The sequence below is a fragment of the Anguilla rostrata genome, chromosome 8, assembly GCF_018555375.3.
Source record: "Anguilla rostrata isolate EN2019 chromosome 8, ASM1855537v3, whole genome shotgun sequence".
Classification (NCBI taxonomy): Eukaryota; Metazoa; Chordata; class Actinopteri; order Anguilliformes; family Anguillidae; genus Anguilla; species Anguilla rostrata.
The window spans coordinates 50,437,670-50,459,235 of NC_057940.1; the positions used below are offsets into that span (position 1 = coordinate 50,437,670).

At 46.3% G+C, this 21,566-nt stretch overlaps 2 protein-coding genes across 4 annotated transcripts; both read right to left on the reverse strand.

Annotated features, from left to right (window-relative positions):
- Positions 1-1,077: 1,077 nt before the first annotated feature.
- Positions 1,078-3,645, reverse strand: LOC135261890 (protein S100-A11-like). Of its 3 annotated transcripts, none has more exons than XM_064348578.1 (3): positions 3,488-3,645; positions 2,345-2,500; positions 1,078-1,396 (listed from the first exon to the last, which is right to left on the reverse strand). In XM_064348578.1, exons 2-3 carry the CDS (start codon positions 2,471-2,473, stop codon positions 1,262-1,264), a joined length of 264 nt encoding a protein of 87 aa, XP_064204648.1. In that variant the 5' UTR covers positions 2,474-2,500; positions 3,488-3,645; the 3' UTR covers positions 1,078-1,261. The 3 variants fall into 3 exon arrangements, with proteins under 3 accessions (XP_064204648.1, XP_064204649.1, XP_064204650.1); XM_064348579.1 differs by having other exon boundaries at positions 3,476-3,547; XM_064348580.1 differs by lacking the exon at positions 3,488-3,645 and adding an exon at positions 3,128-3,401.
- Positions 3,646-7,770: 4,125 nt separating this feature from the next.
- pbxip1a (pre-B-cell leukemia homeobox interacting protein 1a) lies at positions 7,771-18,118 on the reverse strand (the record flags this gene model as incomplete). The annotated part of the gene is made up of 10 exons (XM_064345621.1): positions 7,771-11,259; positions 12,532-12,642; positions 13,083-13,129; positions 14,244-14,267; positions 14,712-14,945; positions 15,085-15,808; positions 16,068-16,141; positions 16,380-16,464; positions 17,316-17,407; positions 17,848-18,118. Coding segments are annotated over 10 exons (2,796 nt in total), but the record flags the coding sequence as incomplete, so codon positions are not given.
- Positions 18,119-21,566: the final 3,448 nt, after the last annotated feature.

A 21,566-nucleotide genomic window follows, 5' to 3' on the forward strand; every position in this document is an offset into this window, starting at 1 on the left:
GCAGGGTGTAACTTATTTTTGTTGTGCGTGATTTGAATGCAGTTTTCGCCAGTAAAGCTGGTTCGAATTAGAAAAAAAGGAGAGAAAAAAATCAGATTCACAGGACGCAGCTTCGAGGAGATGGGGAGGGGAAATGAGAGAGAGAGAGCGTGTCAACACAGGCTGCAGTGGGTAGGACAGAATAATAACCCTTTCCTGACTATAGAAAACCGTCGCTTCAAATGCCTCACCTTTTTGCCTATAGGCCTACGTTTATTTTAAAACCACTGTTGAGTTATATTGTGCACAACTGCGTCCTTGTCAGCGACAGGCTCCAATGTCGCAGGCTATGGAAAGTTGTCTGATTGCGCCTCGGGTACGTTAAAACAACGTGAGAGTGTCATTTGTGTAGCCGTCAGGCTGCGTGAACGCCAAATGACGAACGCGTACTGGCTCACTGAAACTACGCGTTCGTGTTGCGCAGCCGCCCAGTCCGCCAGGGTGGAATGAGCGTTTTTCAGAAGCAGTCAGGCTTCAGCCGCGCCTTCAGTGTCAACAGGGAGTATTTGTTGAAGACTTGCCCCGACGCAAACTCCATTGTTTCAGTTTGTACGGTGACCGAGGCCGAAGGTTTAAAAAACATTCCAGCTCGTATTCATAATTCCTGAACGAGTTCTTGACATTCCATGAAAATACAGCATTCATATTGTTTTGGATTTAAATCCATTTTTAATAATTTCCCCAAAACCTTTAGCAAATATACGTGTACAAACACAACCTCCTGTATAAAGTAACGCGTTCACTTACATATAGTATAAGCATAGCCCTGTTACACAATGAGAAGACATTATAGGCCTGCTGACTGAGTCTATTTTTCACGTTTTGTTGAGAGTAGCCACGTGGTTGCGAACGTTTTCGTTGCTGATTACAGGATGTTTTAAATGCAGGCTTAACAATAGGCTTGATGCATAATTAGACCGTAATAGCAATGATTCAGACCTGATTTATACATTTAAAATGAAGAGAGAAGGTGCATGTTAGCCCTGGTGGCTGAGAAACAAGGGCAGAAAGGATGAGAGACCGTGAGACACACGAAGGGAAGGTTTAAAACGAGAACAGCTTTATTATTACACTTCTATATCGGAAGAGGATTAAATAAACCATTTATATGAGTTCTTATTAAAAAATGTACTGTATGATTACAACCACTTTTGGCCCAAATTTAAGAAATACCACATCATTACAATGGATTTGCTAAGGAGAGCCAAATCACCCTGGCTTCTTATTGGCTGAAGCCCCCATGCTTGCAGGCCAATTTTCCAATCAGCTGCCAGAACTCCGGGAATGTAAGCTCGCCGTCGTTGTTTTCGTCCAATGAACCCATGAGCTGGTCAATTACCCCGGGATCACTGCTGTTCTGCGGACAGTCAACGATGAAAGAGAAAGCAGAAAATGTTCAGCGTGGCAGAAAGAACCGGTTGGGGAAAGAATGCTGAGCACCAGCGACACCTTGTGGCAGTGCGTGGTACCGCACATTCTTTTACATTCCTCATCCTCTCCAGATTAATAGAATCACCCCAAATTCCATTTCATGTCTGAATCTTCTTTCATGGACCAACAAACAGCACTGCTATTCAACAGAATACACTATATATCATAGTCTCTATCTATATACACAGCATATTTTGTATTTGTTTTTTTTAGTGCTGGTTTTCAATTTTTTGCTTTACCTGACACGTTTTACCATGACCTGCTCCCATCAAAAATAAATAAATAAATAAATAAACATACAGTACATAATTGTTGCCACATACACTTAAAGCTTTGGTGGTTTATACAGTCAGGGGCGTTGTTCTCGCTTTTTAACACTCCTCTTCTGTCATGTGCGAGCTAAATAAACGGGATAACAAGGACCAACGCATGGTAGTGAAGCTTCGGTTCTAACCCATACATACATGACCTCAAGGCAGTACGCATGTGACCAGCCACTAGGTTGCCCCCCTTACTCCAGGTCACGGGTGTGAGGGGTAGAGAGGAACGGTGGACAACCTGCATGGTGCAACATGCTAATCCAGCGCCTGTTAACCCTTTGAAGAGGAAATTTCTCGGAATGTTTCTTCAGAGTTCTGCGTCAGTGCTCTAGAACTCCTTTGCTTTCGACCACCAGTAGTGATCGTTACATCAGCATTAGAATGTCCAGTTAAGAACATTCTAATGACACATTCGTGATCTCACACCTTAAAGGGCTAAAAGTAGCCATCGTCAAGCCACACGGTGGACCGGGGCAAGTACGAGCCCTTCCTGCCCTTAAACTCGGACACACAGCCCCGACGACGGTCGTCACAGCAACGAGGAGCGTCCTTACTTTGACAAAGGTGGGCAGCTGGGAGGCGACCAGGCTGCGGAACTCCTCGCGGCTCAGGGTGCTGGAGGAGCCGTCCTTCCCAGCAAAGGTCTTGAAGTGAGTGACCAGGGTGCTGATGGCAGACTCCATGGTGAAGAGGGAAGGCAGTGAGATGGCCTGGGAGAGAAAGGTGACAGGAAGTGTGTTTTTGACCGGGAGAAACTGGAAAACACCCTAGACCGGGGCTGCCCACCCTTGTTCCTGGAGATCTACCGTAGGGTGACCAGACGTCCCCATGTTTTTGGTGCCCTATTTTCTTTTCTCCTCGTGAATTAACTGAACAATTAGTGCTACTGATTGGCCAGACCGTCTTCACACCTGACTCCCAGGCAAAGGGAGGCTGGAAAACCAGCACGGCCCTCGAGAACCAGTGATTTGAAATCTGGTCACCTTAATCTACCGTCCTGTAGGTTTTCACTCAAACCCAAACCCAAGCCAAACAAAAGCACACCTCGTTCCACAGCTATAGATCTCCTCGAGTTGCTAATTATAGAATCAGGTCAGCCAAATTAGGGTTGAAATGAAAACCTACGGGAGGGTTGATCTCCCAGGAAGAGGGTTGGGCAGCCCTGCCTTAGACTGGCGGAGGTGTGCCTGGAGCGTGAACAAGAGGTTTGAGTAAACAAGAGGAAAAAAAGGGGGAGGAAAGAATGAAGGAACATCGACGGCCTTTCTTCTGAAGTTTAAACAGCTGTCCCGGATCTTCAGAAGATCGCAAGGTCGAAAAAAAAAAAGGCCTCATACCTGCCGTTAGACCGTCTGCGTCGGGATTACTCCGTGACATCAGCGCGCGCCTCCCCCCGCCGCGAACGCCGCTGACTAGCCCATTTATCGCAGAAAGAAGGAGAAGGAGAGGGGGACGAGGGAAAGGAACAACAACAGCAAGAGTGAAAAGGAGGGAGTGAGGGGGAAGTAGGAGATAGGGAGAGCGAGAGAAGGAGAAAAAGAGTTTTAAAAAAAGGGAATAGTTCATGTGAAGAAGAGGTAGAGAAAACGGAAAAGATATGGAAAGGGTGGTCAGGAAAGGAGGAAAAGAGAGGGAGGGAAAGGGAGAGAGCAGTAGGAAGAGGCAAACAGAGAGATATTGCTCACTCTTTGACTCACCAGCAGGGCAGTAGGCAGTAGGTAGCTGCAGGTTTAAAGAGAGTTTCCTTTGCTTTTCTTTTATACCCTATTCTGCCCCTGAGATGAGCTGTGTCAGCGGAAAATGAATTCACCCAAATTCCCCCAGTCCTGTCCCTTAGCGGGGATGCTGTCCTCTTATCAGCACATCTTGGAAATTTCCATGCAGTACACGCACACACGCACACACACACACATGCGCACGCATGAACACACACACGTGCACCGCCGCCACCTACGCACACCCCTGCAACACGCAATAGCATACACAATGACACACACGCACACAGCAGCACAACATGGCCGCCCCGGCCAGCATGCACACACATGCACACAGACACACGCATGCGCACACATGAACACACGTGCGTGCACACACACACACACATACACATGCACACGCACGTATACAGGCACACACACGCACGCACATGCACACAAAGTGGCAAAATGGCACAATCACCTGGATGATGTTTTAAGCCACTGCTGTTAAAATGCACGTGTATTCAAGATTCCTTTACTTGTCATTTTTTGTGTACTTGCATACGTAAAAACAAAATGTTGTTCCTCCCAGTCCAGAACAGTGCAAATGAAAAAGACAATATGCCTAGAATAATATGTATATCAGAAAAGAAGGCACACTCAGTGTAAAAAAAAACAGTCCGCAGCAATTGAGTTACACTAAATATAAGTACAAGTACCAGCATCAGAATAAAATATCCAATAAAATGTCCAGAGTTCAAGTTGTCCAGTCACAGAAGTAATACAATACTTGAAGTAATAAAATGTATAAATAAATTGTATAAAATGTATGCATTTTGAAATGCATTTAAAACATTTAAATTGTCCATCTTATTTATCCAGTATAAGGGCACATATTTTAAGAGTTCAGTGTTAAAGTGACCAGTGCTTGGGTGCTAGAGGGTGAGGGGAGTGGGCGTGCTTGCAGGGGGCACAATATGTTCACGATTCTGACCGCCTGGGGGAAGAAGCTGCTTTTCATCCTGCTTGTTCAGGTTTTGGTCTACTCCTGGCCTGAGTCTGTGCACCAGCTAAAGCCTGTTTATGGCTTGGTTAACACACACATTGCTTTGATTTGATACAACAAATAATGACAAATAATATTGGACAAACAGTACTGTTTCCTGTTTTAAGTCCCATTGCCTGTGTTCTGTGGTGTCTTTGGCTTAATTGGTTCATTATTTGCAGACACGGTAAAATCTTTGTCGTTGTACTTTGTCGTGTGTAAATCCACCATCATGCCCCCATTGCCGTTTATTCCGCAAGGTGCACAGGTAAAAGAAAAAGAAAAGAATAAAAAAAAAACATATTGATGAGTGGACAGTTTGCATTCCTGTTTAACTGCATAGTGTGAGAGAAAGGGTGTAAATAAGGAGACTGGGATCAGGTTGGACGCCGCGTTATATGGACTGAGTCAGCGCAACCTGACGTACAGACTTCTGCCGCCGCTCACGGCCGTGCAAGAAAAGACACGAACTGGCGGCTCGCGAGCAAACATTACCGCGGTACTCGAGGACACGGTGGCGCATTAATTATGGGTGAACCGACAAAAGTAGCCAGGGCGGGCCATGCCGAAGTCTTGGCTGCAATCCTACTGCGGATGGGGCTCTTTGAACAAGGACTCTGGCCCAGGCATTTCTTGTAAAATTCTTGTGTAATGGTTATTATTCGTAGAACAAGGGGCGCAGGTATACTCAGTGTATTAGTCACTTCCTGGTGAGATTAACCCTTCGAAGAGCAGGTTTTTTGGAATGTCTGTTCAAAATTCTAAGTCTAAGTCAGTGTTCTAGAACTCCACTGTTTTCAATTACCAGTCGTGACTGTTCGGTCAGCAGTAGAATGTTCAGTTAAGAACATTCTGATCACATATTTGTGATCTCACACATTAAAGGGTTAAGGTAGGAACTGTATACAACAAAATTGTCAGCACGAGGGATTGCATCAGTAGCCAATGAATCAGCCCATGGCGGAGTTCAGCTCATTCAAAGAATGCGTTCAAATGTGGGTGTGCACACGATTGTGAGAGTATGTGTATTCACTAGTGCAGCAGTGCTAGCAGACTTTCTGGAACCTTCCACAGGAAAAATTCTGTCAGTTTTCATCTACATATCACTGCTACTACCATTTCCTCAATATAACAGATACTGTAATTATAACCCATGTAACAAATGTGGGCTTTTCTCTTTTTCTGTGGATACTTTATTTTCAGACACTGTATGCACATTATAAATAAAATACATCATTTTTGTGCTGTTCCAGTCTCTCTGCCTGTGGATGGAGTGCAGTTGTGAATGTTATGGCTGTTTAAATGCTTTTGTACACATTCAGACTGTTTCCCCTTTTGGTCTTAATTTGCTTCGTGCTCAACTCTGACCAGTGACTTCAAGCTTTTTTATTCTTCACGCACATTTTCAATTTTCAATTTCAGGTCGCATTTTCTTGTGAAAGACATAATCATGGTTGTAGATCTGTCTCATGTGAAGTCCTCCCTGAATTTGGCCATGCTCCTGAGAACTCAACAAAAATGTCCATTTCACATTCATGCAGTTTTATTATTTTTACCCCATAAAATTCAAAACTAATTTCTAATTGCATTAGCTGCTTGTGGTGTATAGTAACGGCTTTGCCTATAAATTTATACGGATTTATAAACACTAGATTTATCTCTCTCACATACAGTAAAACTCAAAACTAGTAGAGATATCCCATCGGATAACTCAGATACCATGTACATCAACATTATTCATTAAATCGGCTGTGGGATTCACATTGGGTAACTCAGAGACGGGCCATGCGCAGAAATGTCACTCATTGCAATCCCTCCCATTGGCTCTGGCCATTCCTGGAAAAAGGAAAGCTGATCCGTTTTTGGCAGGCGCTTTGCACACCGCAGAATTGCGTTCCACGCCCATTTTAATATAAAAATGGATTCATATCCAAAGTCTGAAGTGCCACAAAAAAAAAAGAAAAAGAAAAAAAAAAAGCAGTGGAGCAGGATGCAAAGAGCTGAGAGCTGACAGGCAAGGCCTTCAGAGTAAGGGCCCATTCGAGAGGAGCCGAGCTGGATACGGGCGTCCGTTTCACAGCCTCACAGATCCAACCTTTCTGGCTCAACTTCATGCCAGTCTCTTAACCCGTGCGAGGAGTGAGATCACAAATGTGTGATTAGAATGTTCTGAACGGGACATTCTAATGCTGATGTAACAATAACAAATGTGTGATTAGAATGTTCTGAACGGGACATTCTAATGCTGATGTAACAATGACAAATGTGCGATCAGAATGTTTTTCAACTGAACATTCTAATGCTGATGTAACAATCACTGCTGGTAATTGTGAAAACAGTGGAGTTCTAGAACACTGACTATAATTTTTTTTTTTTTATTAAAATTTTTTTAAAAGTAAAAACATTCAAGAAACTCTTCAAAGGGTTAAGATAAGGACCTGCTGTTCCAGTTTTCCATCAGTGAGTCCACTGGTGATGCAGGCAGCCTATACCCCAGGTTGCAAAGCCCCAGTTAAGATCACAGCAGTGACCCGACTTAACCCCCTCCAACAAAAACTAATACAGAGCCTATATTCAGTTTAGACAAGGAAACTGCAAACCCCCTGCCATTGTGTTTCTCATTTCCTATGTGCATTTCCCTCATTAGCATGTTCACCTATCTTTAGCTGAGATGCTATACTGAGGTCCTGACTCACCACAGTTATAAAAGGTCCTGTGGCATGTGGGGAAAAATTAGAGGTGTTAATTCCCACAAAACTGGCCCTAAACCACTGGCCACTGACTCACGCGCTACAGCTGCTCAATCCCTTAAATTCCCAACATGCTCATTTCCCAGGTTGTCCCTGCTAATGATAGTTGGCTCCTCAGGTGACCTGCCAGGTAAAACACAACTCTTTGTGTTTGACTTCTGTTACCACACCTTCTAGATCATCTACAGCTTATACTCAAATTGGACAGACTGATTAGCATTGATGGTTTCAGTTTCCTTTTACATGATGTTTTTCAGGAAACGTGTACTTGCTTTTCATAATGTACTTGCCATTTTACCAGTATATTTTCATCTAGTTTGCTCTACTTCTGTGATATTTTAATGCATTGTCATTCATTAGTTAGAGTGTTGTAATCTCAGGGCACCATAGTATAAGAATTTTGCTCTCAGTTGGCCTCTATCTATCTATAAAACACAAATGGAAAAAAAAGAAATGACACCACAGAAATGAATCCACTGGACATCAGCTGGTTTGAGCCGTTTAATATCAGGTCAAACAACTGGCTCCCCCCCCTCCCCGTGCACAACAGGTGTGAATTTAAAACACAAATCTAAACTTTAGCCAAAGCGTGAACGCGCGTCAGTAGTAACTCTAGAGAGAGCCTGCCGTCGCAGCTGCGCCGGACGGGACGGAGTTTAAGAGACGCAGCTCGCTTTAGATTTAGGCGTGGCGTATCACGTGACCGAACGCACACCAACGCCCCTACTTCATCTGAGAACATTCCACGGAGAGCGCTGTTTACTTCTACCACAGCCACCTCGCTAATTTAATTACACACACACACTAGCATTGAATGCTACGCACGCTACAAGACTCCTCGTATTACATCAATTCCTTCATTTCCAAACAGAGCCCCTAGTTGGCTGAATACTAGGCTACCTAAAACAACACGAAGCACTGGATGGCGAAACAAAAGGGAACTTTAAACCGCCGCTGTCACTCAACCCTCGGCTGCACCAGGACGTCCCGGTCCCTGGAGAGCTGCGGTTGTGCGGAGTAACCAGGCATCTTCCGGATAGGACACACAGGCTTGGGCACGTGGTCGGCTAAATTCAATTAGGCCACCGTCATGCCCAGTTATGCAGTTAAAGGGTTTGGGTAAAAACTGAAAATCGGAAGAGGCTCTGGCATTCCGAAACAAGGAGAGCCTATCAGCCTGATCTACATAACTGAAGTGTACCAGGCTTAAAGGTCAACACCGGTCAGAGACGCAGACTGTATTCCATGTGCCGTGTTGCGTTGCGTACACGTTTATCCGAGCTTTTTGAGGGTTTTCTCGTGAACTAAGAATCCAGTCCTTCTCATTAAGTGCATAACTCAAGCCCAACAGCTTTCCACAACCGGGCATGTGACTGAATGGGGGAAATGTTCCAGGAAAAAAAAAAAAGAAAAAAATCACCTCAGTTGTTGTGACCAGCTCTGTCAGCAAGTCAACAAGCAGACTTGCACGGAAAAACACAGCGAGAACGCCAATCTCCAGTTTGTGCTTGCTGACACTAAAAAAATGAAAAACCAGGACACTGAAAATTTACAAGAGAAAATCTCACATTCTATTAAACAATGAGGGCAGATTACATTTCTGAATTTCTTGCTACATACTATCCTAATTAGTCCTCTTCGTTTGCATGACCTGACATTTTAGCTACATTTGCTGGAAAGTCCATGAATGATAGCTGAAGACTACCCATATCCTCAAATGTCTTCACAATGTTTAACTGAGGACTGATTGCTGGCGTATTTAAACTAATCAGCTAGCCGATACGCCCCAGTGGAATCCACAAAAACACACCAACCCTCCTGGAACACAGTATTGTGTTACTGGTTGTGTACCCCTTAGATTTTTGACCAGCAATCTCCTTTACAGATAAAAACAGGAACCATGCCGCTACAAAATCCAAAGAATCTGAAACATTTGAGAAAGGAAAGAAAACAAGGAGAAAGAATTCCACTTCGAAAGGCGCTTGGTGAATGAGAGTCTTCACTGGCAAAAAAAAAAACAAAACATTTGAAATGACTGTTGCTCAACTCCAGTTCCAGGTGGCCTTTGTCCAGACAGCTTTCCAGAAAACTCCAAGCAGATTGGATGGCGGCTAAAATCGGTTCAGAGCAGAGTGCCAATGATTGGCTGGATCACGTGGTTAAGTGCCTGGCAGGAAAGACGCCGTACCTACAGGCATCACGGCCCTCCATGACCACAGGCGAGTGGCGGTGGGTTAACTTGGCTAATGTGAAGCAGCGGGTTTGTATTTGCGTCTGACTGAGCGCTAGTACTGAGGTACCCAACGAAAAACCGATTCAGTTCTGATTGGACAGGAGATCTACACCGCCCTATCCCACGCCGCACCTCAACAGTATTTACCCAATGAGCTTTCCCGATTACTCTAACTCTATGTCCCCACCTCCCAATAGGTGTTCCCACTTCCTGCTGCAGAATGTTCTCCCCTTTTCAGTCCTCCACATTCAGTGTGAGGGATATTGCTTCAGGTCAGATTAGAAAGTTGTTGACTGTATGAAGAGCTCTAGTGGATTCACAAAAGGCCGTTGGTAACAGTGTAGAAGAGGTAGAGGTGATGGCCGATTCCCTGGGACTTGTTTTGGGAACGGCTGACGTTCAGGGTCACGTCCTTTTGTGATGCACCAGGCTCAGTGCTCAGCAACTGCTCTGGTGCGGTGCTTCCACACTTTACCACTAACATCTGAAGCTAATTTCTGAAACTACACATCGGCAACGCCTATCGACAGCCCACTCCCTCCCTCTCTCTACTTCTACCCCAGCCCCGTTTCCTCTCTCTCTCTCTCCTTCTCCATCTCTCCTCTTCCTTTCAGCCCCACATCCTTCCATCCTTCCCCCTCCTCCTTCCCTCCCTCTCTCCTCCGCCAGGCACGGCGAACCTCCTCAGCGCCTCCCTCTCGAACTCCTCCACCTCCTCCTCGGCACGGCGGTCGCCCTCCGCCACGTCCTCCAGCACGTCCGCCACGTCCTCCGCGAACTCCCGGAACGGGACCTTGTGGTGAGCGAAGAGGCCGTCCGCGAAGAACTCCTCGACCAGCGACAGGACGGCGGCCTTGCTCTCTCGGGCGCCGTCCCCGAGCTTGCCCAGGTAGGACCCCAGGAGGGCCTGGAACTCCGCCTGCGTCACAGGGACGAGCCTCTCCTTCCGGGCGCACTCCGCAGCACCCCTGCAGTCCACCGGGGGGCGGTTCCTCCGCAGTTTCTCCTGCTGCCGCTTCCAGTAGTCGACGTGGTCCAAGGCTAGCGGCTTCTTCGCCACCGAGCCCTGCCAGTGCTTCTCCTTCTTGCTCTTGTCTTTGTCCATCCCTCGTTCCTCTCTCCAGTCTTTCTGCGCTTTCCATCCCTCTTTCTGCGCCTTCCAGTCTTTTTCTTTTTTCTCCGCCCGCCATCTGTCATGCCTCTGGTCCTTCCTCTCCGTCTTATCCTTCCACGCTCCCTCTCTTTTTCTCTCACCGCCTTTGTACCACTCTCTCCCTTTCTCCCAAGCTCGCCTCTTCTCCACCTTCTCCTTCCACTCTCTGTGCTTTTTTTTCTCTCCGTCCTTCCTGTGTTTCCAATCACTCTCTTCTCTCTTCTCCTTTCTCTCCTCCCTATGCCTCCACTCTTTGCTCTCCTCCCTCCCTTTCTTTCCCACCTTTTCCTGATGCCCTACCCTCCTGACCTCCCTCACTCTCCCCTCCCACTCTCTCTTCCTCTCCCCATCCCTCCCCGCTGGCTTCTCCACCCTTTCCGTCTTCCTCTCCTCCTCCTCTTCCCTCGCTCCATTCCCCGGGCCTCTCCCCAATTGTGCCCCTTCCTGTCCCGTGTCGCCCTCCTCCAAGGCCGGCACGTTCTGCTCCTCCCAAAGCCCACTGTGCACTGAGGTGTGGTTTTCAATCTGGCCAGCAGGGGCCTCCTTCCCTGTCTCCTCAGCCTTGTGCAGCACCAAGTCCAGCTCCTCCTTCTGCGTCAGAGGCACAAACGGCGATTAGGAAACAGCAGAAAAACTGTTGCTTAAACAGCTGTCATACACAGCAGATAGCTTTCGTACCTACAAAAGGGTGTCAGCTGAGCAGTGAAGTCTCCTATTTTAGCTCAAAGCCTTGGGTTTCGATTTCTAGGCATGACTTTTCTTTTGTAGCCGTGATAATCATGTTTCTGAGATTCATACTTCTTGTTTCTTGTACTCCACCTCTTTGGGTGTATAGAACTAATGGGCACATTCTGCCCAGTAGCTATAGTCCTACCCTGAAACTATAGCTCTGACCTGTAGCTATAGCCCTTATCTGTAGCTATAGCCCTTATCTGTAGCTATAGCTCTGACCTGTAGCTATAGCCCTGCCCTGTAGCAATAGCTCTGACCTGTAGCTATAGCCCTGCCCTGTAGCTATAGCTCTTACCTGTAGCTATAGCTCTGCCCTGTAGCTATAGCCCTTACCTGTAGCTATATCTCTTCCGTGTAGCTATAGTCCTTACCTGTAGCTATAGCTCTGCCCTGTAGCTATATCTCTATCCCATAGCTATAGCCCTTACCTGTAGCTATAGCCCTGCCTTGTAGCTATAGCTCTGCCCTGTAGCTATAGCCCTGACTTATAGCTATATCTCTTCCCTGTAGCTATAGCTCCGATCTGTAGCTATAGACCTTAACTGTAGCTACAGCTCTGCCCTGCAGCTATAGACCTTAACTGTAGCTATAGCTCTGTGCTGTAGCTATAGCCCTTATCTGTAGCTATAGCTCTGACCTGTAGCTATAGCCCTTATCTGTAGCTATAGCCATTAACTGTAGCTATAGACCTTACCTGTGGCTATAGCCCTTAACTGTAGCTATAGACCTTATCTGTAGCAATAGCTCTGACCTGTAGCTATGGCCCTTATCTGTAGCTATAGCCCTTAACTGTAGCTATAGCCCTTACCTGTAGCTATAGCTCTGAACGGTAGCTATAGCTCTGCCCTGTAGCTATAGCCCTTACCTGTAGCTATAGCCCTTATCTGTAGCTATAGCCATTAACTGTAGCTATAGACCTTACCTGTGGCTATAGCCCTTAACTGTAGCTATAGACCTTATCTGTAGCAATAGCTCTGACCTGTAGCTATAGCCCTTAACTGTAGCTATAGCCCTTACCTGTAGCTATAGCTCTGAACGGTAGCTATAGCTCTGCCCTGTAGCTATAGCCCTTACCTGTAGCTATAGACCTTAATTGTAACTATAGTTCAGGCTTGTAGCAATAGCTCTGACCTGTAGCTGTGCCTGAAGTATCGCCATCTGCTGGTTGTCTTCTGCAAGTTTGCCCAGTAGCTGTGACACCTCCTTAGGGTCTGGAAGTTTGCCGTCGGGGTTAAGCCGATCCTGATTGACAGAAAATGCACAGTTACATCACAACTTAATCCGGTACCACTGAGCTCACCACGCACACGCTACTCATTTATGCAGCCGGATACGAAGTGCATGCAACTCAACCCTGTGGAGAGGCACGAAATGGCCACGCCCCAAATCAGCGGCACAGCTTCCAGACAACGCTGCTTCTTAATGATCAGCCAAACTCCACCACAATGAGCACTCAAACTCTAACTGACAGCTGCTCCTTAAAGATCAGCCACACTCCACTACAATGAACACTCAAACTCTAACTGAGAGCTGCTCCTTGAAGATCAGCCACACTCTGCTACAGTGAACACTTAAACTCTGACACCACATCAGAAGTACAGAGAAAGAGGGGTTGAAGTGAAGAACATAAGGAGAACAGGAGAGGTAGAGTAGAAAGGATGAGATGAAGAAAAAGAGCGGACCTGTTTTCCGTGCAGCTCTTGGTCTCTCGGCGGGGCGAAGTCCTCCTCTGTTAGCGTGAGGAATAAGACACTATGAAAACCGCAGCAACACCTCAAATGCTGATAATACATAACATATACACACAATTATGCTGTTTTACAGTGCGACTCATGCAAAGTAATTCAAATCAACGGTCACAACACAAACCATAAACACGGTGAGCAGTACACTTCATTTAATAACAGGCTTAATCCAACACAAAAAACATCTATGTGACACGACAGTGGTTTCACACACACACACACACACACACAGGTTGTGACACAGTTAACACTGTCGAATGCACAGGGACATCTGCACAAGCCTTTAATCTCATCACAGAACACAGAACTACCACACAAACAAAACAGCAGCATTTCCAAAATGCTGGACCTCAGACTGGCTCCGGAACCTTCCGGAGTGCCGGGTGAACTAACACTGCATTAAGAGTCCTCACAACCCCCTCCCACTGCCCGTTAAGAGTTTTCAGTGGCTGAAGTGCTCCCAGCAGACAGGGTGGGTATAGTAGCAGAGGAGCATTTTCCAGGCCATTTATCAGCTTAAATGTTTTTTCCTAAGTCACTTTGGCTTAGAGAGTCAGCCAAAATGGCTAACCTGCAATTACATGTTATAGAAAATGTGGCAGTCTCAACAACCCAGCCATGGCACATGCTTTGTGGTCATTGTAGGCACCGTACTGTAAAGACTCGGAAAAGGTACACTGAAAAAATAGTTGCCCAATGGAAGAATGGCTGGATGGATGTGCCAAGGGGTTATAAAACCAGGTTTTCTGAATTTTTATGACTTTCATTGGTCTCATGGCCTTCATTACCCGTTGTTTATTTTTTTTTGCGACTGATTCTAATCAAATATGATGACAAAACAATCCACTGAAGGTTTCTTCAGAGGCCTTTGCATGGTGTTCTTTATACAGTGCCACAGTCAATTGCAAATACAGGAATATCAACTATTGCGCAACGTGCACAACCCCGCCCACAATTACCATCAGAGTCAAAGACAAGTGGCCTTTTGTTAGACTGAGCGTGACATGGGCGTGCAGTGCATTCTGGGTAAAGCAGGATCAGAGCTAGGTGTGTGAGTGGGAGTTAGTGTTGCAGCTCACGGTGCCCAGGTGTTCCTACCGTCATCCAGGTCAAGGAAGTAACCTGTAGGAGCAGCGAACCTTAGATCTCCATACGCCTCATATAACAAACAACCCCATCCATTTAGGGTTGGAATCTTTTTTTATTTATTTATCTCAGCAAGTTATGCGCAGCATAAATTATGAAAACATCGTTACTCGCATCCAATTATAGTTCACCGGAATTCGGTTAATTATATTACAACTCATCCCCTACACCTACTTCATAACTACAACTACTAGGTTGTAGTTATTGAAGTGACATCACAAAAACAACAGCATTTACTAACAGACACATTACAACACCTCTGGGCCTACGCTACAGACATTACACATTACAGTTGCTACATCAATACAAACAAAAGCAAACACAATGAAAAGGTCTACAGAAACCACAGGAATGACAACGAGCACAGCTCTACACGAGAACTGCTCTTCTGAGCAACGTTCAATTATCCAGGCGACTCACCTGTAAATATTATGGACCCCAGGCAGAGCAGAACCAGAGCTCCCACAATGCACTTGTTCAGAGAGAACCAGCCCCCTTCTTCCTTCTTCTTCTCGATCAGGTGGAACTCCTCCTCTTCTTCCTCCTCCTCCTCGTCCCTCGCTCTCCGCGGTGGTTCTGGATGGGCGGGGGGTGGCACGTGCCTTCTCCTCAGCCCATCCCCCTCCGCTGCCTCATAGGAGTCACCACGAATATCTGTCGGGCGAGAAAAATGTCAGAGAAACAAAAGGCTTTTGAAGGCCCTCTGATTTTATCCGATTATTTTTTAAAACTTCCATTCCCCCTATAGCCCCACACCCACATGCCCCATCCAGCCCCTCGCACTCTTACACACCCTCTGGAGGTACAACATCTGCCAGGATGTGAGCAGGCTCAGGCATCACCTCTTCCTTTTGGGGCTCCTCCCCTTCCTGTGATTCAAGGACAGACGCAGGCGGGACGGAGGCTGGGTGTTGGCTCTCAAGGGTGGGGGGCTCAGAGGCGGGACTTACGTCAGTGTCGGTATCAGGGGCGGAGCTAAGATGGGCAAGACTCTCAGGGGCGGAGCCTGTGTGGGTGTAGATATCATGGGCAGGGATAGCAGCTGCAAGGAGCTCAGGAGCGGAGCTTGTGTGGGTGTAGATATCATGAGCGGGGATATCAGCTGCAAGGAGCTCAGGGGCGGAGCTTGTGTGGGTGTAGATATCATGAGCGGGGATATCAGCTGCAAGGAGCTCAGGGGCGGAGCTTGTGTGGGTGTAGATATCATGAGCGGGGATATCAGCTGAAAGGATCTCAGGGGCGGAGCTTATGTGGGAGTCGATATCATGAGCGGGGATATCAGCTGCAAGGAGCTCAGGGGCGGAGCTTATGTGGGAGTCGATATCAGGGGCGGAGCTAACGGGGATGAGACCGTCAGTGTCAGAGCATGGACTGGTGACTGCACAAGCATCAGTGTGCAGGCTAAAAGGGGCGTGACTCTCCTGGTCGGAGATCAAAGGCACATGACTGGACGGGGAGGGGCTTAATGCAGAGGGGCTAGAGGGGGCGGATCCCTCTGACCTGGTTTCCTGGCAGACCTGGGAACGGGGAGGCAAAACGAACAAACCGTAAGCAGCTAATCCGGAGCAGTATCTGTTGAAGCAGATTTATTAAGGCCATTGGCAATAGCTCGAACAGGTGGGACAACCTTCCGGCTTACAAATTAATCTGCGGGTTTGTCACACAAGGTGCAGACGCAGCCCGACAGACAGGAAAAGCAGTACGACAATAAACGGACGGATACCGAATGAATTACATTAAACGGACGGACACGCGGAGAGGGAGACGCCAACTGACCTGCAGCCCCTCCTCGGACAGAGCCGCTTCAGCGGGTAACCCTCCCTCCTCCCGCCGTTCCTCGGCAACAGGCCCTGAGGACAGACAGCCCAGTGAGCGCAGCGGTTGCCAGCCGGGCCTCCCGCTAACCCAGAGCACAGCCCTGGGCATTGTCTCTGTTACATGAAACAACAATGCTGCACTCCGCTTCCGCACAACCCCACGCCCCGTGAGGTCCTAACATGCAGAGAGTCAATGGTGCGAAACATTTATTTCTATATTTTCCCCCTCTGCGTGTGAAAGCAGTGAAACTGATGTAACTGACGCACATACCTGTCACTTCCTCAGAGAGACCTGGCATCTCAGCTGGACTACATCTCCCATCGCCCTCTGGGCCTAAGCTCTCCACAGGCGCTTCCTGTGAAAGGCAGGGGTTTTGTACACTTATTCACTCGTTTCCCACAGTTACAGGAAAACCTGTCTGAGAGCACGCCCTAAAGTCTAAATGGCCTTGAAGAGAGAGAGAGAGAGAGAACCTTAATGAACAGACCAATCACACCTTTCAATATCGTCCCTCTGGCTCCAAGGTCAGCACTAATGCACACCCACAAACAGGGACTAACCCTGCTTTTAATCTTCAGCCAAAGGAATCCAGACAATTGCTCTGCTTGACAAATACCTCTTTTATACTGGAGCTTAATCAAAGGAGTGTGCAACTGTAGTCACAATGTGGACTTTAAACTTGATTTAGCGGATACAGCACCGAGTTTTTACACTACTATCAAGTTCCGTTTGGCAACACTCGAACAAACAACAACGAGGGAGTTCCACAGACGCTGCACAATTCTCACATGCACAGACACGCACAGTTCTCATGCACGTACAGCACAAAGAACATCCTAGACACAGTCTTCAAAGCCCCCGCACATCTCTGTAACGCAAGACCAAGGCAACTGTTGTTACAAATGCAGGATATTCGCGTGGTGAAGTCCAATAGAGCCACATGATCGAGAGTGATGTCTGCTTTTATAGCCATCAGGAGGAAATAAGCCTATTCGTCTCTATTATATAGCTTTACCACCCTAATATCCTGCATTTGTTATGTCAGTTACCATGGAACCGCCCTTTAGATGCCCTTTAGATGATAGTTCCGGCTAAATAAATACAGGGGGAAAAAAAACGTAAATAAATGATCCTACAGACATAATAACAGATGTGCTGACAGACAGGGCAGCACCAAAAGGGAAACTCTGCGCTTTCCACACTCACTGGCAGAGCGGCGTCGTCAGGAGGCCCGTCCCCCGGCTCCGCCCCCCCCGGGGGGGCCGTCCCGTCACCCGTCTCTGGCGCGGCGGGGCTGCCTGGCAACAGAGCGGAGCGTGAGAAAGCCGAGCGAAGCGGCGGCCGCGGCGGCGACACGTCCGCACACGCCTCCCTGCCTCCGCCCGGAGCGGGCGGCCATCTTCCCTCCTTCAACCACCGCTCCTCCCGAACCAGCCAATGGGGTGGCGCGGTTCGAATGGACTCCACGTCCCTCTCAGCAGCATCAACGTATCGTTTGCGCCACGCCGGGTCATTGGAACAACCATGCGCTATACATATATTTTTCTTTATATTTTACGCATCTTTAAATTTTATTCATAAATTCAAGGACTAAGAAGCATATTCCACGACATTAAAAATAACTCGAAAAAACGTAAATGATGCAAGCAAGTATCTGTCACACACATAAACATGGAATATGCACTCCTGCGTTAATGGTTAATTATAACCCTATGCACCAGTCCTCACATGTACCTACATGTCACTTTCTCACAGACGCTTGGCGGTTCAGCAAGGCTCTCAATCCCATCATCCCCTGGGCCTACGTTCTCTGCAGGAGACTCCTGGAAAGAAACAGGTGAGGTTTCCTCAGTCCTGCTAATGATTACAGGGAGTTGCCCAAGTGCCAGATCCTGCACTACACTCACAAACACACACACCACATAGATATCAGAATAATGAACTCCACACCCACTTCTGTAAACACACTGTTTGCAACTCCCATGGTTCTGTGATGACTCAATGCCGTGACATCATAGAGCTCACAGCTCACTGAGGGCAATGGAGGAAACCATCGAGCGGAACCTCCCTTCATATTTTCAATCTGCAAACCGCTCATTATTAATGCGGTTGATACAATGCCATTATACAGTTAACTATGTATACTGTCATCCCCTCCATGGATACAGATGGGAAACAATCAATTGCTTGATTTCCCATTCTCTCCAATTTATATACTTTTTGTGAATGATTAGCAAGCTTTTCAACCATTAACTAAATGGTGCAGTTGGTCTTGAGTACTTAAAAAGAGAACACCACAAAGGCAAATGTCCATTTGCAATTATTTCCTTGATTTCCCATTTGGCTTTTTTTCTTCTTTTAAAAAAAATTTTTTTTTTAAATTGCAGAGCGTGTCAACCGCATTCGTAAATCAGAATCAGAAAAAAAGCAAGTCGCAACGTGATGTCTGTCAGCAACTGCCTTTTCACTTCTGTGATTGGTCTGTCGTCTCCTCTTCCACCGGTGCGATCAGGTACCCTGCCAGGGATTCATTACAAGAAGACTCTGCGCCGGTTTAAAAATATACCGATGACACTAATAATATTCCACCCGATCAATCCATACATTTTTGGGCCCCAGCCAGCCTGGAACCCCAGATCCATGATCACGGGGAGCGTATCTGTGAGCGTATCTATGTTCCCAGGGTCCTATGTTCCCAGGGTCCTAGGACCTTGGGAACATAGGACCCTGGGAGAGCACATATGTAGAGCTGGGGAACATAGGACCCTGGGAACATAGGACCCTTTGTCATGTTCCCATTATGTGCCATATAAATCTGGGGAACATAGGACCCTGGGAACATAGGACCCTTTGTCATGTTCCCATTATGTGCCATATAAATCTGGGGAACATAGGACCCTTTGTCATGTTCCCATTATGTGCCATATAAATCTGGGGAACATAGGACCCTTTGTCATGTTCCCATTATGTGCCATATAAATCTGGGGAACATAGGACCCTTTGTCATGTTCCCATTATGTGCCATATAAATCTGGGGAACATAGGACCCTGGGAACATAGGAATGACCCCCTTTTCATCACATTAGCGGCACTCCCAGGACGCGATTCATTCTGGCTTCTGTGTTCCTGCATTATTGCTGTTGTATTTGCAGCGACTTCATTCAAAAGACGGAATCCTGACGTGGTAAGTTGCTCTGGATTACAATATCTGCCAACTAAAGGCTTATCCAGGCTTAAAAGAATCGAGCTTATCCTTAAAACTTGCCTCAGAAATTAGGTGGGTCCAACCGCCGACAATCCCGTTACTGTTAGTGATACCGTTGTCAGACATCGCCTCCTAGCGGTTCAGCGCTGATCCTGCAAGACACATAAAACCATTTATTTTTAGGACACGGATTCTCTCTGGTCTCTGAGAAGCCATCGTACCGCATTAGTTTATGACTCGCAGCTCTGGTAGACAATTACAGGCAACTAGTGATCTCGGCATAACCCTTTTCGTTAATATTGAAATCTTGAAATAATGATCAGGTGATTTAAGAATAAACAGTATAAGTAGGCCTAGGCTACTACAGTAATAAAATATGATTTTCAGTTAGTGAGCCAAACTGATTTCATTTCAGTATCCATCTTCTAAAATGCACTCTTCTGAAATGCACAGACATTTAAAAATACTGCAAGAATGGCAGGGAATTATGTTTTCAAACAATTGCGTTTGCCTTTCTTTTTACATTGGGCCTGCACTTAAAGCATGCATTAACAGTTCGCCTGCGTTTCTGCAGCTGTGCTTGTTTTGGCTCGCGGCAGTCCAGTAAATTCTTTGGCAGAGAGCTACAGTGGCTAAGCATGCTTTTCACGTATGGCTCAACTGACATAGGCTACATCTGAACCAGACACAAAGATTTGTGTACAATTTTGCTTTCCAAATGAGAACTGGCTGTCTAATTCTATGTTGGGTAAACGTCGCTCTGCGTCAATACATATTTTTCCGATGGACAACAACTGTTTATGTAAGGCTGCACAGTTCTTTGAGGGCTATCACCGAACACGTATAGCTTGCCAACAAGCATGGCCAGTTTTTTTTTTTTTAGTTCAGAACTGCGTGAACTCATTGCCATACCAAAATAAGCTACACCGTATACTGTACTTCTGAAAGGAAATTTGCCAGAAAAGGACATTTGCCATAAATTACAGTTTAAATGTAACAAAGTTGCAGAAGGTCTTGAAGCACATCCGAACGCTAGAATCCATCTAAACATGTTTGCATCTATACTTGAACGCGTTTTAGTAAAGTTTTGCCGTAGTTCTGCATTTAAGTACAGCCAGGAAACGTCATGGTGACAGGTGAGATTTTTAACTTTCGCTTGGAAACTAGTCATTCAGTCAACGAGCTTGCAAGTTTCATTTTCCATTTCACATAACTTTAGTTCACACGTGACTCTCGTGTGTCCGTCCTGCCATCACGGGTACGTCAAAATGACCAAATATGTACAAACAGCACAGAACTAGCGACTTTGCATTGCCTGCTTTGTTCCTGATTGCACGTAAAAACAATTCTCTGATTCAGCAGTTCTTTCTAATAATTTCTAGTAATACCCAGCGAGCTTACGGTCCTGCACTGACAAAAAGCAATTTTCCAGCGAAAAGTTAGCGAGGTAGCAAAACAGTACTCAACGTCATTCTCGCCAAATAGGATACTGGTTACGTTACACAATTGTATGTAACGTTATGTAACATGTCATTTAGTTACCTAATTGGCGAAAATGGTCAAGTTTGTATCCTTATTTATAACCGTGTAGCTGGGGCTTGCGACCTAAAACTAAACCCCACAATTGCAATGTAGTTACCTAGCATTAGCTAGCTATAGTATCGCTATCAATTAAATACTTTGGGAAATAAAGGTATCTATAAAATGGCAATTAGAAAGTTCAATTAAACAGATATAATTTTTTCTCGCACATACTTACGGTTTTTTGCATATCTGGATTATCCAATGTGTTAAGAAACGTAGTTCTTCCGATTGCCTGCGTTCTTTGCGCGGACCTTAGAACTTTAGGAATTCCTACCTCCGCACTTCTGTATACGCTTCTTGTTTTGTCCAATAGGATAACAAGGTTTACGGATTTTCCGTATTGCTTTAACGGCCTCAGCCAATCATTAAGGAGGGATGCCGTGTCAGAAAAATAGCTAATTTTTGCCACTGACTGACAATCGCAGGTGAAAGTGACGGGTGATGATATGCAATACCTCAAACATGGACGCGTGACTACGATGACTGGGCGCACAGATGCGCGGACACGCGTGTTCACCCAGACATTTACTGACACGTCCGCGAGTGCTATATTTGTGGGGACTTCCCATGGGCTGTTCCCAGCTCCATTTGTGGCTCGCCAGCTTGCATGAGATTTCCATTATGTTATGCCAGTTCCCATACTCTTTTTAATTAAGCAGATTCTGCCC

Bases quoted from the DNA above. Each gene is read 5' to 3' on its own strand.
- LOC135261890 (XM_064348578.1), bottom strand. From the start codon at position 2,473: ATGGAGTCTGCCATCAGCACCCTGGTCACTCACTTCAAGACCTTTGCT. The intron at 1,397-2,344 runs GTAAGGACGCTC...GACTGTCCGCAG, and splicing joins AGCTGCCCACCTTTGTCAAA to AACAGCAGTGATCCCGGGGT.